Source organism: Acinonyx jubatus, chromosome B4 (genome assembly GCF_027475565.1).
Source record: "Acinonyx jubatus isolate Ajub_Pintada_27869175 chromosome B4, VMU_Ajub_asm_v1.0, whole genome shotgun sequence".
Taxonomy (NCBI): domain Eukaryota; kingdom Metazoa; phylum Chordata; class Mammalia; order Carnivora; family Felidae; genus Acinonyx; species Acinonyx jubatus.
This window is the reverse complement of record NC_069387.1, coordinates 89,697,265-89,713,747: the sequence shown is the minus strand read 5'-3', so window position 1 is coordinate 89,713,747 and position 16,483 is coordinate 89,697,265. Positions and strand designations below refer to the sequence as shown.

The following is a 16,483-nucleotide window of genomic DNA, read 5'->3' as shown; positions in this document are numbered from 1 at the left end:
AGACTAATTAAATAGTCGTTTACTCAAGGCATCCATGAGTGTTTTCTAAGGAAATTTCTATCTTTTTTTTTTTTTTAAGTTTGTTTAAGTAACCTCTACACCTGAGGTAGGACTGGAACTCGGGACTCTGAGATCAAGAGTCGCATGCTCCTCCAACTGAGCCACCCAGATGTCCCGATATTTTTACAGTTTTCGGGCGTCTGGGTGGCTCAGTCGGTTAAGCATCCGACTTAGGCTCAGGTCATGATCTCGCGGTTCGTGAGTTCGAGCCCCGCATCCGGCTCTGTGCTGACCGCTGGGAGCCTGGAGCCTGCTTCGGATTCTGTGTCTCCCTCTCTCTCTGCCCCTTCCCCTGCTCCCGCTCTGTCTCTCTCGCTCTGAAAAATAAACATAACAATATTTTTAAATAAATAAATAATAAAAAAACCAATTTAATACGAAAACTTCAAATGTATTTTTTAAATGGAGAAGAATGGTGGCATGGACCATCCAACACCACCAAGCATCAACAACTGTTAACTTAGGATCAATCTTGTTATACAGCTCCACTCTTATCCTAATTTCCCCACTCCACCCACACACTGAATTACATTGAACAAATTCTAGACACCTATCACCCCACCTTATAAACACTATTAATGTATCTATAAATGATATTCTTTTAAAGGATTTCTAAAAGATGTAGCTCCATATCATCAGTTTAAAATATTAGCAATAATTCCTAATATCATCCAATATTCATTCAGTGTGCCATTTCCTTGATTTACGTGTGTGTGTGTGTGTGTGTGTGTGTGTGTGTGTGTATCATTAGTTATGTAGGTAGAGATAGATAGATAAACTGATAGATTGATTTAAAAAAAAAAAAAAAAAACGGGCGCCTAGGTGGCTTGGTCGGTTAAGCGTCCGACTTCGGCTCAGGTCGTGATCTCACGGTCCGTGAGTTCGAGCCCCGCGTCGGGCTCTGTGCTGACAGCTCAGAGCCTGGAGCCCGTTTCAGATTCTGTGTCTCCCTCTCTCTCTGCCCCTCCCCTGTTCATGCTCTGTCCTCTCTCTGTCTCAAAACTAAACATTTACAAAATGTTTTTTTAATAAAAAAACAACAGTTGGTTTTAATTTGGTACAAAAAACCTACTCATTGTTTTTGGTTGAAATGTCTCTTAAATATTCCCTTTCTGGTCTTTGTTCCTGACAATTTACTTAATGAAGAATTCAGAAATAAGCTTCTATTTCTGTCATAATCTAACATAGCCTCACTTCTTCCTGTTTCCATCCCAACGTGACAGATAACAGGAGTGTGTCCTTCCTCACTAAAATACTGCCATTTTTTTAATTGGCATCCCCGTCACAATTTAAACTCATGGAGTGCCTTAAGAATTGATGGCTTGTTATTGTGAGGCCTCAGCTGCCTACTTTAAAAATGTCTCTACATAGGGGCGCCTGGGTGGCTCAGTCGGTTGGGCGGCCGACTTCGGCTCATGTCATGATCTCGCGGTCCGTGAGTTCGAGCCCCACGTCGGGCTTTGTGCTGACATCTCAGAGCCTGGAGCCTGCTTCTGATTCTGTGTCTCCCTCTCTCTCTGACCCTTCTCCGTTCATGCTCTGTCTCTCTCTGTCTCAAAAATAAATAAACGTTAAAAAAAAATTTTTTTAAAAATGTCCCTACATAAAGTGGCCTGTCTTAAACCCATTCGCTCTATTCTGGTGTTATTTTGCCATCTTTGTGATGCAAGTTGCAAAACTGTCAAAAACAAAAAACAAAAAAACAAAAACAACAACAACAACAAAAACCACCCAGGGCACTCACTCTGGATCGCCTAAAGAAGAAGTGAAATAGAGCCAGCTTTTCCACCTTTTCCCAGCTAGTGGGACTGCACCCAAGCCCAGCTTCCTATACACTAGTGGTTATTTTCATCTGGACTGAAGTTTTAACTGAAACTTCCCACAGGTTGCTGGGTTCCGGTACTGGGCAGCTTTCATTTCCCACAACTCCCATTAAGCATCCGTGGCCAAGTCCAGACTATTTGGTGTCCATTGACAAAGCATTGTTCCTGCTTGCCCTATAAGGCAGAACAATAAGGGTCAGGGTCTTTCCACTGGCATAAACACCCGCACTGAATGACCTGTAGAGTGAGTGCCCCGGGGGTGACTAATATTTAATAATGCCAAGGTCTACTAATCAAATGACTCACCTAGAATTCTATCCAGAATATAGTTGATAGCACAGTCTACGAAGTACATGTAATCTATCCAATAATACCCTATTCCTTTATGTCAAAGCCAGCTCTGAAGGATGATGACGTATCATAGTGTCGAAAATTTAGACTTTTGACCTCTGCCTCCACACGGTACTGTATCCTCCTGCTTCCTTCAGCAGCTCCCTAGCACATGATCACCACCTTGTTGGCCACTTGGGTAGAAGCCTGTAAGTAGTTTGTGAGCCGTCAAACTAAAGCTCTTGACACTGGAGGTGGAGGCTTCTTGTCTGCCAGTACAGATTTGAGTGTAATATTGGATATTTTTATATCGTAAGAGGTTGATTTAAGCATTGCCGTGTGTGGTAGACGGTCTTGAATTCTCTGTGCATGGAGCTTATTAGGAGTAGAGTACCGAGGAAGTGGAGGGGATGGGTACATTCCAGAAGTCGCAGTCTATGGCAAGAATGAAGTAAACGCTGGCAGGAGAGAGCATAACACTTCCTACGCTACTCTACAGACCTTTCATTTTATGCTCGCTGTAATTGTTCACTGTACACACAGATAATTGAATCGTTAATTCAGGCTCTTCTTTTCCTCCTTATTTCAGGGTTTCATGTCATAAATGAACAGCTGCTCCTTGCAGAAATGTGACTGTGGTAATGCTTAACTAGGATACAGTCTGATTGTAAAATTGACTGTGTTAAAGTAGCTCCGGGACCATTTCACTGTATCCTTGGGTACAGAAATGAAACAGCTCCTTAGCCATTCGCGGCTCCGGGGCACAAGGAATAGAACGAGAAATGCCCGAGGACTTGAAGCATGTCACAAGCAAAGAAAAACACATTGAAATCTGAGACTGCATATTTGTAACCCTGACACACTGAAAACCCCCAACAATGTTAAAGGCGTCCCGTGACATCTTGCAGGCCAGTGCTGTAGTAAGACCGCATTAACAGAGGATTTCCTTCATACCAATGTTAAATAGTGAAAGTTAGTTCATGACCGTGGCAGCCTGGTATATGCTACCGAAACATGATTTGCATGGCTTTTAATCTCTAGAACAGAGGAGAGAGAACCATTCAAACCACGACTTTAATACCTGTGAATTTATCCGTAGGATTGACGTTTTAAGATACAATCAGTGGAATGACGTGTAAGGGATTTTAGATTTCTAAACCACCTTGTCCGAGCCCCGCTTGGCCATGTATATGCTAACGTTTGCTCCAACCCTGAGTAAAATGTTCTCATATTGGAAGTTAGCTTGCTTGGAAAGGCCTGGAAATAGGAATGGCCTGGCCAGGTCTCTGTCACTGCATGACTCTCTCTCTCCTGCTTCAGTTCCTCCTCAGCCATGTGCTCATGCCTCAGGTATTTGTGGCACACAAGTGCTGGGGAAGCCCTGTACTAGGTATGGACACTGTCCAAAGGGCCTGCGGTGCCAGCTCGGTGGCTCACTCACTGATTTCAAACACAGGTCATTAGGCAGTGAACCCCTTCCCGGACACTAAGGTAACCACATCCCTGTATTAGAATGTGATATATCCTAAGGAGATTCTACTTCCCCAGATAATGATTTCCTGAGACGTAAGGTTTTCACGACGTTTCGAGTTTCTTATTTTGTGTATGAATATATGTGTCTTCTTACTCCGCTTTTTCCAAAGGAACCAATTATGACTCCTTGGCGTTTATTGCAGATGAGCAAGAAAGTTCCGGAGCAATTATTTACACTGTGGAGCTTAAGCGCTATGGGGGGCCCCTTGGCATCACAATTTCAGGAACTGAAGAGCCGTTTGATCCTATAATCATTTCAAGCCTCACTAAAGGGGGATTAGCTGAAAGGTAAAATTTCAAGAAAATGCTACAATTACCTGTGTCTGAGATGGGTTGCTGTCCTCACAAGCCGCATAGAAATATGCTCCCCTCTCCTGGTTGGTTACCTGTTGACTTTTTCAGATCCGCACAAAGAATTGATTTTAGAGCTTGAGAACTCTCAGGCAGAGCTCCGACTTGACTTTGAGGGGCATCTTACAGGCAGTAACAGATATCATGGGCTTAGCCTTGATATTACTCTCCGGAAATGTATACACTTGACCACAGTCAACTGGAGGTGGGTTTATATTGTGTCCATTTTGAGAGGAGACTGAAGTTCAGGGAGGTTAAAAGGCTTGTCCAGTTCAATTCCGCAAACATTTACTGAGGCTCTGTTACCTGACAGGTACTGGGTTTGGCCGCTGTGTTTTCCAGAGAGGATGACCCAGGCTTTGTCTTCAAAGATTTGGGGAAACAAAGTGTAGTGACCCATCTTCATAATGTCTTGTAACTTAGAAGGTCCATCTGTTGTGTTGGCAATGATGCGCACACACACCCAAGCCCCGCTAAACTGCTTTTCTTTCTGAGACGTGATATGGTGCATCTTCCAAACCCCATAACCAGATCTTTCCTCTGGTAGGCTTGCTCAGGGAAGCACACACGTCATTCATGCCGACACGAATAATGGTTTGCAGAGTAGAGCTGCAGCACTGCAGAACTTTGGAGCTTCCAGGCACCTTGGAAGTCAGCTCCCCCAACATCTTCATCTGGGAGATGTGGGCACTGAGACAGCTCAGAAAGGTTCACCCTGTAGGAATGTCACAGTCCGGTATTAACAGAGATGCCAATGCTGTGGTATTCTTCAGATATTCTCTTTTCCTAGCTTCCCCTGCTAGAGAGACAGTCCCACATATCTCTGGTAGGGAGACAACAAGAAAAGATTAATATTGATCTGATTCAGCCACCTACCGGTCAAGTGTTCTATGGTTTACAACACAGATCTTTCATAAACTGGAGATCCTTTATGAATGAATTAAGTGATCCTTTTTGTTTCCCCCTAAGAAAAAATTTCCTTGAGAGTAGATGCATCGGTAGACTCGTTAAGCGTGCTCTCATAACCTGTGTGACCGCATGTCACCTCTGTTACCCCAGTTGCTGCTGCCCAGCGCCCCAGAAGCAAGCTGTGGTCAGAACGCTCAGCCTCAAGCAGCCTGTGAGCTGGGCCACTTCCCTCCCTCAGCGTGCTTACAGTGAGCCAGTACAATAAGAGGCTAGCGCTTGGAGAGATCTGAGTGTTTATACCATCCCTGAGCTTGAAAGCTTATGACCCTACTCCTTCCCCACCCAGTGCTTCCAAAGATGGATATGGTGAACATCAGAATTATGAATTCCAACCTGCCTGCTCAAAACTGGGTGAGGACGGAAAGAGAAGAGAAAAGGCCAGAGGTTTATTAGTTCATCGATCAATAAATTTTCTTTATCCATCTTTCAAGCAGCAGGCTGAGCCCTTTACATGAGATTCCCCGTTTAATCCTCAGGGCTCCCCTGAGAGATGATTATCCCCATTTTGCCCCCTGAGACGTGAGGAAACTGACACCCAGAGAGCTTAAATGAAGGTACCCGGGCCACACAACTGGGAAGTTGGATTACAATGTAACATTAATTGATTCCTGAATGGAGCCTTTTCTATCCTTGGAATTACCAACAGAGGGACCCCGATGCACCAGGGTCTGGTGCAGGTCCACCTGTCTGAGCCTCACTTCCGGTGAGCTGCGGGAGTGATTGTGTTCAGTCTTTCAAATCTGTCAAAAGAAGGCATGCCCCATACTAAACATCGCTGCGTTTATTGTCCAACATTGTTTCTTTCCTCGGGATCTTTAAGAGGTTACCAAATGACCCAGCGTTTTTTTGGAATGTAAAAAGCACACAAGTCCGTTCGAAATGCTAATTAAAACAGTTTTTCTGATTTTATTTGAAACCAAAAAGTGATTCCCAGCAGATGCAGTTATCTTGTACCATTGCCCAGGAGAAAGCTAGAAGTGGCTTCTAGAGACCCTTGCCAAATCTTTATTACTATGAATACATAAAGTATGGTGGGGAATTGATACTCAGCTGCACACAGGGATTATTTCTACCTTTCCTATTACCATGTGGTGTTTCAGAACTGGCGCAATCCACATAGGAGACCGAATCCTGGCCATCAACAGCAGCAGCTTGAAAGGGAAGCCTCTGAGTGAGGCCATCCATTTGCTACAGATGGCCGGAGAGACCGTCACCTTGAAGATTAAGAAACAGACAGATGGTGAGTGGGTCGAGAGCCACAGTGAAGGGTTTTCAGTGCATTTCTTTCCCTGCGTGTGTGTGTTTCTAAGGAAATGACTCTCCTGAGGGAGTATGTCAATATCTTTTTATTTAAATGGACGCTTAGACTTCAAACTCCTTCTCTGTCTTTAAAGCCCAGGCAGCATCAAGTCCCAAGAAATTCCCCATCTCTAGCCACCTGAGTGACCTGGGAGATGTGGAGGAGGACCCCTCTCTGGCACAGAAGCCAGGCAAGCTCACTGACACGTACCCCTCCACCGTGCCCAGTGTGGACAGTGCGGTAGACTCGTGGGACGGCTCTGGAATAGATAGCGGCTATGGGAATCAAGGTATGTCCTAGCCTCAGGGAGCAGAGGACTGACTGTTGAAGCCTGTGTGCCTCAAAGACCCACCCTCTGCTTTCTGAAAAGAAACACCTTTATTTATTTTACTTGCGTCTACTTCAGCATAACCAGATTGAACACACTGAATATGGCGGCCTGGCATTTTCTCCTTAACACCCGTAAGTCATGAGCATTTATCAAACACTTGCGAGGCCCTCACCAGATCTACTGATGTCTAACTGTTCAATCCACTTCATACGTAGATTAATATGAAGCAACCCATACAATAAAGCGGTTCACTGAAGGCAGGCCCCATTCTTACTTTTTAAGCAGGCTTTCCACAAAGATGGATTGGGAGCGCTGAAGGTGTGTGCTTCAAGAGATGAGTCAGTGACTTGTGACCCCATTTATTCCTGCCTCCTCCTGACTTTTAATAGAAACTTATCCAGGTTTCCCAAACACTCGCTATTAGAGAGCTGTAACCACGATATATGAAAGTAGAGAGCAGATTTTTCTCCACAAGCATCATCCTCACGTGAAGAAGGGTAACCTCCGTTAAAAGTTAAACCTCACTGACACTGTGAACGTACAAAAAGTGTTAGGCTGAATGCGGACTATAAACTAAAAGCTTCTTGTCTCTTCCCTTCGACTCTTTCCTTCAAATGATACACAGCATCAAAAGAGAAATGTGCCAAAACTTCTTTGTATTTCTCCCACATGGGATTGAGACGTGATTGCCCCCATCTGGATCTCTGGTGAAAATGCCCCTCGAGGAAAGGATGTTCCAGATTGCCCCTGTGGTGCCTAGAGAATATTTGAATTGCAGGTTAAGCCACATCTGCTCAACTACCTAAAGGTGGACAGACTGGCCACCAGCGGGGACTGGGGTGTCCTGGCCATGTTCACATGTGCTGAAAGCTGTAGGTGGGACACTGGCCACACAGAGGAGTTGGTTTGAAAGCAAGATACAACAGATACACTTTAAAGACCATGGCGGAAGGCCTCACAAATGCTCCTAATCTCTTAGACCTTGCAATTTCATTTCCGGGACTCTGTCCTAAGGAAATAATTTTACCAGAGTCAGAGATACAAAGACATTGCTTTAGGCACTGTTTGCAATGTGTAAATATTAGTGAAACAAAAATGTCAACGGACAGGGAATTAAATAAATGTTTGGTGTATCTATTCCAAACAAAAACTAAAGCTAAAACTTCACCTTCTCTTTTTTGCCTTGTATAAATTCCAGCCTTCACATCCCTTTTCTGCTCTGATTTAACTCCGTCAGAGAATAAAACACATAAACCAAGAGTCTGGAGCCCCACACTCATTTGGGTGTGGGAGTTGGTTTGTAACTTATTTAGCTACTTTTTAGGAGACTGTATCCAGTTTGCTCTCTTCCTGGTTCTGCTAGTTTTCTCCCCTCAAGTCCCGTGAAGAGTAGAGGACAAGGAAAAGGAATGATATTTCAAAAGTTCTCAAGTTGTCACTTGTCAGAGAGGATACTGGAGTTTGGTGGAGAAAATATTCTGAAGACCCAAAATAGAATTGGAGCTTTTATGTATCTGCCAATTAATTTTTCCACGTCATAATTGCTTGTGACGGCTTAGCTATCCCATCAAATAACTGCTCTTCTCATTGCCTGTGAGTTGATGAGTCACCAGAGGTCTCAGATAAAGGGCAGAAGTCAAATTCTCTCAGCGTAGACTCTGAGGTTTATTTATTAATGTGCTTGCTTCTTTATTGTTTGTTAATGTGGAGACTTTCATGTTACACAGATTGTTTGTAAGGATGTTCTTTATTTTAATGATGTCCACCCATAAGGTAACGTGTAAGAACTTAGCTACTCTCAGGGCCACCTGGCTGGCTCAGTCAGCGGACCGAGCGACTCTTGATCTTGGGGTCATGAGTTCGAGCCCCACTTTGGGTGTAGAGATTACTTAAAATGAATAAACAAATTTTAAAACTTAAAAAAAATTAAAAGAGAAAGAACTTAGGTACTCTGCCCCTTTATACCATAGGATGAGGACTGTGATTAGCATACTAAATATAGGGCCTTTCCCAAAATAATAAAAAATGAAGAACCACTTATTATTCATGAAGCTTTTGGAAATGTGAATTCCTAGATGGAGAATTGTGATCATAATAATATTAAATTTGACATTAGTAAGTTAGAAACCTTTATGAGGTTAGAGAGATGATGAAAACATAGTAACACCTTATATTTGTGAAACTCTAATCTCAGTTCTCATAAGGAACATGAAGTTCCTCAGCGTGAGGGGAGAATTTAGGAGGCAGCTCCCCCACATCCTCGCCGGGAGCTCTGATGGCCCGAAGTTCTCACTCGTACGGAGCTGAAATGTGTCTGCCCGTGGCCCCTGCCTGTCGGTCTTAGTTGTGCCCTCCAGGTCATTCAGAACTAGACTGAAGTGTCTTCTACTCAACAGCCCTTCAGATACTCCAAGTCAGCCATCGTGCCTCTTTGGAGTCTTTCCTCCTCCAAGCAAAATCGCCCCAGGTCCTTAACTGTTCCTCGCATAAAACTTACTTTTGAGTGTCTTTATCATCCTGAGGGCCTCTCTTCTGAGTATGTTCAAGTTTAACTTTATACTCCTTGAAGTCTCTCTCTCAGAAAGGAAGGTTATACAACAGCCTGACAGTCCAGAGCAACTCAAGCCTGTCACCTTCATCACTGAAAATTTTAGAGCCTGTGAACACAGCCTGTCTTACCTCAGCGTAAGAATTTTGGTGGTCAGATCCTGTCTGTCACTCATTTTGAGCTGATTGTTTACCAAGATCTCAAAGTATGTTTTTTTGTTCCTTTTCCTTGTGTTATTAGGTTAAACCCAGTCTCTCCAGATTGTGCTTGTGCAGTTGGCTTTTTTTAAAAGTAAGGCATAGAACCATACTTCCTTTTCCCTGGTAAATACTATGTTGTGAGATACAGATGATCTTCAACGTGCCCTTCCAGACTCTCAGCAGACCTTCTAACATATCCCGGGAAGACGTTGCACATTCTGACTGTACCCTGCAGTCCACAATAGCTGTCCCATTCCCAATAAGATGTCACACCTCCATGATGCACATCCTCCTCCTTGGGGCCAATGTCTCTGCAGCCACATTCCTTACTGTTCTCTGCTTCTTCTCCAAAGTGTGAAACTTGTCCCTTTCATTCATTCAACAAATATGTAATGGCTGGCACACTAAAAGGCCAGCATACATGGATACACATGATGGGCCAGAGAGTTGGGGTCCCTATTCTCATGGAAGGGGTAATGCACTTGAAGGGCCAATTAACAAGCTCCTACGGTGCAAAGTATTAATTAACACAGAAAGAAGTAGGATGGAGTCATCAAAGCTGTGGGGAAAGGAGTGTGTTTAAAGAAGTCTTGGGGCGCCTGGGTGGCTTAGTTGGTTAAATGTCCAGCTTCGGCTCAGGTCATGATCTCGCAGTCTGTGAGTTTGAGCCCCGCGTCGGGCTCTGTGCTGACAGCTCAGAGCCTGGAGCCTGCTTCGGATTCTGTGTCTCCCTCTCTCTCTCTGCCCTTCCCCTGCTTGCACTCTCTCTCTCTCTTTCTCTCTCTCTCTCAAAAATAAACATTAAAAAAAATTTTTTTTAAAGAAGTCTTACAATGGGATGACTCTCAATTCTATTGTGCAACTCTAGGATGCAGACTTTTTCTAGTCTGCCTCTGGGTCAGCTTCTTCTATTTCCCATTCTCTTGACCCTTATGTTCATACCCTCCTGCCTTATCGAAATCTTATGCTTTGGCCCCCTTGTCTTATTTATGCCTCTAACTCAAAAAACCGTTTCCTTGGATTTAGCAAAGGATGGACTGACAAATTGCTTGTACCTGGGCTCTCATTCTCCTGGATGGCGTAGCTCTTTTGTTGTCTGTAATTCTTGACTCTCAACTCAGATAGCTTTGTTTCTGTCTTATCCTACCCTAATCTTTAGATATTTCTTTCTTTTGAGTTCATCTTTTTCAGCTTTATTGAGATATAATTGACAAATAAAATTGTATATATTTAAAGTATACAATGTGATGATTTTGATGTACAAACATATTGTGAAATGGTTACTGTCAAGTTGATTGACACATCCATCATCTTACGTTGTTACCATTTGTGTGTGTGTGTGTGTGCCTGTGTGTGTGTGTGTGTGTGTGTGTGTGTGTGAGAATGCTTAAGGTCTACTTTCTTAGCATATTTCAAGCATACAATATTTTTAACTGTAGTCACCATACTGTAAATGGTGTAAAGTTAATCAAACTCTGTAAATCTCCAGAACTTATCATGTTTCCATTTCTCCCACTCCCCGGCCCCTGGCAAGCACATTCTACTGTCTGTTTCTATGAGTTTGACGTTTTGTTTTGTTTTGTTTTTAATTTAGGCTTTACATATAAGTGAGCTAGTAGTATTTGTTTTCTCGCTCACTTATTTTATTTAGCATAATATACTCCAGATTCATCCATATTGTTGCAAATAGGATTTCCTTCATTTTTATGGGTGAATAATTTTCTGTTGTGTACATACATTACATTTCTTTATTCATTCATCTGTCAGTGGACACTTAGGTTGTTTCTGTATCTTGACTATTGTGGATAATGCTGTTATTATATTCTATCTCTTCAAGATACCTACTATATTTCCTCCTGGATATATACCCAGATGTGGGATTGGTGGATCCATTTTGAGGTCATTTGTATCATTTGTATTTTCTCAGAAAAAAAAAGTCTGTTTCACACAGGTTTTTAAATGTATTTGTGTACAATTAAGGAATTTCTTGTTTGATTCTTTTTATTTTCTTGGTTTCTGTAATTATTTCCCCAATATTGTCCCATATTTGGTATATTTGTGTTTTTATTCTTTTTTCCCATGAGCATGCTGGTAATGATTTATTTTTATTTAGTAGTTTTCTGAAGAACTGACTCTTGCATTTATTTATTAGTTCTGTTCTTATTTTTTAAAATACATTTTTGCTTTGAGTTTGATTAACTTTACTCCATTCTTCTTAGGTTTTCTGTTTATGACTAGAATTGGGTACCTGATTCGTTTATTTCCATGCTTCCTTCTACTTTTCATAAAGATATTGATGACCGAGAAGAGACATCAACATTATGAAGGTGTTGAATCACTATGTCATACACGTGAAACTACGAGTACACTGTAGGTTAACTAAGTGGAATTTAAATAAAAACTTAAAAAAAAGAGAGAGACGCCAACAGGTACAGTCAGAGAGCCCAAGCTCCCTTTAATATAGTTAGGGAACACAACATAGTACATAAAGAGAGTAGCCAGGGCAGAAGACTGAGAGTATTCTCCCCATTGGGAGGGCTTTTCTTTCTCTCTTCTATATCTCTTCTGACCTCTACAAGCTCATGTTTTATCTCCTTCTATCATGTGGCCTTGCCCAATTTTCCTTGAGTTCTTCTATCTGTGCTTTGACCTCTTGCTTTATAGAGGTGGTGGTTTCAGTGTGCATCTTTTAAATATCGTGATGATGTATTTGGTCATACGTATCATTTGCTCCATGGCAGCCTTGTACTCATGAGTATCCTTCATCTGCTATTGCTTTGTCTTTCTGTTTCTTCTCCCCCTTGTTTTTTTTAAAATATTAACTTGGTATACATCTTATGACAGTTCCTTTTTAATTATTGCTCATCTGTGGATGAGATGACTTCTTTCTAAGTTGGAAGTTTGAAAGAGGGTCTCTTTCAAAGAAGAGCCCAAGTTGTGCTCCAGGCTAGGAAAAATGACCCCCCCCCCCCCCCCCCGTTCACAGTGACCTGTGATGAGTGCCTTCTTCCCCAGCCCACAGAGATGGCAACCGTAGGCTGCCAGCAGTGTGGAATTCCTTCCTGCTCGCCTGATAGACTGCTTCCTGCAGGTGGTGGCCTATCTGTAGGTGTGGTCCTTCAGCCCACCTCCCTGGCTTGCCCTGGTGCCAGACTGGGTCCAGGGCACTTCCTGCCACCAGCATGTGCAATCCATTCTAGTCTTCCAAACAAAGGACTGTTGTTTTGCTTTATGCCATGGCCCCTGCTTTGGAAGCGTGGGCCCTCTCCGAAATCGCTGGCCATAGGTGTCTCCTCATGGCTCCTTAATACCGCTTCTCACTCCCTGTTTGACGCAGGGAATTTGGTAACTTTTTCCGTGTATTTATGGTTTGAGATTCTAGTTTTGCTCAAGATGAAGTTTATGTTGTTTGTCAACCCTTTTTGTCTTGAGATGATTTCTGGAAAAGGTAGAGAACTATTTTGCTCTGCCATTTTAAGACCACATTCTCATCTAAACACCTTGAATATTTCTTGGCTAGAACAATTACAAGTAGTTACACAAATGTATGATTTGATTTTCTCATTCTTAACGAAACTCGATTTTTATGAAACAAATTTTGGCAGGGAATTATCTGGCTCACTTGACTATCCTAAAATTGGCTTCCGAAAATGAAAGTAACGGCAGGAGCTACAGCCCCCAAATTGCACAGTTGAAGACTGCATTTCAAAACCATTCTCTGATTTCAAATTTTATGAATATGAACCAACATTGTTGAGTTCGCTTTTTAAAATTAATACTCAGTGTGAATTAAGAACTATAAATGTAACATATTAATCTGCACAGTATTGTGGTACTGAAAACCAAATAGTACAATATTGGAGTATCAGAATTTTACAGGTATCTGAAGTGTAGTTACCTTAAAAATAAAAATCATTACACCAAGATTGCCAACATTTGTACAGACCTATTTTCCATTACACTAATGAATAAAACTAAACATTACTCTCAGTGAAAGGAATCTAGACTGAATTTTTTTCACGTTTATTTATTTTGAGAGAGAGAGAGAGTGTGTGCATGCACACAAGCAGAGGAGGGGCAGAGAGAGAAGGAGAGAGGGAGATTCCCAAGCAGGCCTCGCACTGTCGGCGCAGAACCTGACGTGGGACTCGAACCCACGGACTGCAAGAGCCAAAACCAAGGGCCAGACGCTTACCTGACTGAGTCATCCAGGTGCCCCTAGACTGGATTTTATACCTTGTATCAGTTTGCCTGGGCTGCTATAACAAAATACCACCGACTGGGGAGCTTAAACAATAGAAATTCATTTTCCAGTGTTCAGGAGGCTAGAAATCCGAGATCAAGGTGCCAGGTTTGGTTTCTCCCCGTCTCTTTCCTCGGTTTGCAAATGGTTGTCTTCTCACCGTGTCTTCACATGGCCTTTCTTATGTGTGAGCTCATCCTTGGTATCTCTTGTGTGTGTGTAAATAGTCTCTTATAAGGACTCCAATCAGAGTAAACTATGGCCTCACCTTTTGACTTCACTTAACCCGAATTACCTCTTTACAGATCTTTAAATGCAATCCCATTGATGGCGAGGGCATCAACATACGAATTTAGGTGCAAATACAAGTCAGTCCATAACATACCTCGCGTTATGTTATCAAGGATAAGACCAGATACTGAAACGTAGATGGGAAAGAAGGAAAGAAGGAAGGAGGAAGGGAGAGAGAGGAAAAAAGAAAGAAAGTTTTCCAATTCTAAATAAAAAGAGTAATGACTTAGGAAATGCATTTTTTAAAAATTACATCTGTCTTTCCATGGATTTCTCAATTTTGAATTTAAAATCTAGTTTCCAATATCATACCTGCTTGTTAATTTTATGTGCTCACACCATCATTCAATAAAAACAAAATCTAATTGTATTTCTGGCCGTTGATTTTTCTTACACCTGGGCTGCCTCGCTGATTCCGTTCCTCCTGTGGCGTTTAAGTCTGACTCCCCTTGTAAAGGGATGTTCCTCAGGGCTGCTAACTTGTCGACTATGGCAACCAGCCTGTCTTTATTTAAGCTTAATTTCCGTCAGATATTCCCTATGTTCAATTATGCTCCCATCCTCCACCTGCATTCGTTAGGGATCGAGTTCACCTACATATGAGAGAAAACACAAAGGACGGCGTTTAAGCAAGTGAGTTATTTTTCTCCCGCTGTAGTAGAGCCTGGAGGAGGCAGGTAGCCCCGCGGCGTCGTGGACCAGCATCTTCTACTTCGTCCCTGCTTCGCATGTCTCCTGTCTCTCCATTCATTGCCTTTTCTTATAAAACCTTCATCACGCCTGAACTATTTACCTCTTCACCGGCTCCTTACTTTGAGTATATTACCATCAATGATCCTTAAGAAACAAACAAACAAACAAAAAAACCTAAATCTAACCTTGCCCCTCCCTTAAAAACAAAATAACAAAAGCCCTCTTGGTGGTTTTCTGTTGTTATAGGATAACACGGAAGGTCCTTAGCTTAAAGCACAGAGCTCTTTGTAATGTAGGTACAACTGCCTCATCAACCTATCTCCTGACTTTTCCCTGCAGGACCTTTAGCCCTATACATCCTGAACTTCTTTCTCACTCTTCTCCAAGCAAGCTTTGCTCTTTAGTACTTTATAGCACTAGGTATTTTGATCCGTTAATCAATCCCTGCCTTGATCCATTCTAAATCAGTGGAGAAGTAGAAATGGGGGGGCACTTGGGTGGCTCAGTCTCAGCTCAGGTCATGATCTCACAGTTCATGAGTTCGAGTCCCTCATTGGACTCAACTGTTGTCAGTGCAGAGCCCCGTTTGGATCTTCTGTCTCTCTCTCCCTGCCCCTCCCCCGCTTATGCATGCTCACTTGCTCGCTCTCTAAAAAAAAAGTAGAAATGGAGTCAGCTATGGATTAAAAATTAACTATTTTTGGTTTTTTGGAGAGGAGGCATTTTGTTTTGTTTTGTTTTGTTTTGCTAGAAAAGCTGAGTTGAACATTTAGCCAGAGAATCAAGATTGTTATTTCCCAGGTGCCTGGGTGGCTCAGTCGGTTGAGCATCTGACTTTGGCTTAGGTCATGATGTCACAACTCAGCTCCTGAGTTCCAGCCCTGCATTGGGCTCTGTGCTGACAACTCAGAGCCTGGAGCCTGCTTCGAATTCTGTGTCTCCCTCTCTCTTTGCCTCTCCCCTGCTCGTGCTCTGTATGTCTCTCTCAAAAATGAATAAACATCAAAAAAAATTTTTTTAATATTGTTATATCCCTACCCCTAACCCAAGTCTAGATGTTGGGACATAAATGAGGGGGAAGTCAGACCAGCAAAGCAAACTGTTGGATTTGATTTAGCTAAATAGAACTGAATGCCTAACATTACAGTGGCTTAAATCATTTTTTTTTTTTAAGTAGGCATTTCAGAGCTGGTGTATAATTCTACAGTGTTGTCAAGGAACCACACTCTTAAATATTTCTTCTCTATTGTGCTTAGCCCTTGGCTTCCGTCTTTGGGTTTACCACATGATCCAAGGTGGTTACCAGGGTGCCAGCTATTTCATCTACATTCCAGGCAGCAGGGGAGTGTTGTAAAGAGCCTTTCTGGAAGTTCTATTTACATGTCATCGGCCAGAGCGTTTTACATAGTTTCCGTAGTCAACACTTAACATCAAGGGAGACCCAGGAAATACAGTCTTATCCTGAGCACTAATATGCCCACCCCCAAAACTGGTATTCTGGTAAAAGGATAAAGAGAAGAATGGATGTTTGGATAGGCAGCTGGTAGCCTGCCACAGTCCGCTCACTGCACAGTCTTGGCCTTGCTGTCCCTTGGGAGCTCATTGAGCCCCAACAGTGGGACGCAGTTGTGCTTGCCTTACAGCACAGCAGCAGTGGGAGAGAATGAGTCCAGAGGGAGCCAAGAAGAGACCGAGGGTCTCAACAACCCCCTGTTTTCTTCCGGAACTCGACAGTTAGGTAACTCATTGCTCTTCCTGTGGGGAGGCATAAGCCCAGATGGTAAGAGGGACCAGAGTGTTTCTGGAACACT

At 42.7% G+C, this 16,483-nt stretch overlaps 1 protein-coding gene across 9 annotated transcripts in view; it reads left to right on the top strand.

The window, feature by feature from the left end:
* Positions 1-16,483, top strand: part of GRIP1 (glutamate receptor interacting protein 1) — a 670,689-nt gene that overhangs the window by 624,481 nt on the left and 29,725 nt on the right. For 8 of the 9 annotated variants that reach the window (XM_027071309.2, XM_027071305.2, XM_027071306.2 and 5 more), the window contains 3 exons: positions 3,890-4,034; positions 6,167-6,306; positions 6,461-6,655. In XM_027071309.2, the coding sequence (XP_026927110.1) occupies positions 3,890-4,034; positions 6,167-6,306; positions 6,461-6,655 (480 nt within the window). Of the gene's footprint in view, positions 1-3,889; positions 4,035-6,166; positions 6,307-6,460; positions 6,656-16,315; positions 16,411-16,483 lie in introns of all 9 variants that reach the window. The other variant, XM_053226467.1, reaches the window with a different exon arrangement.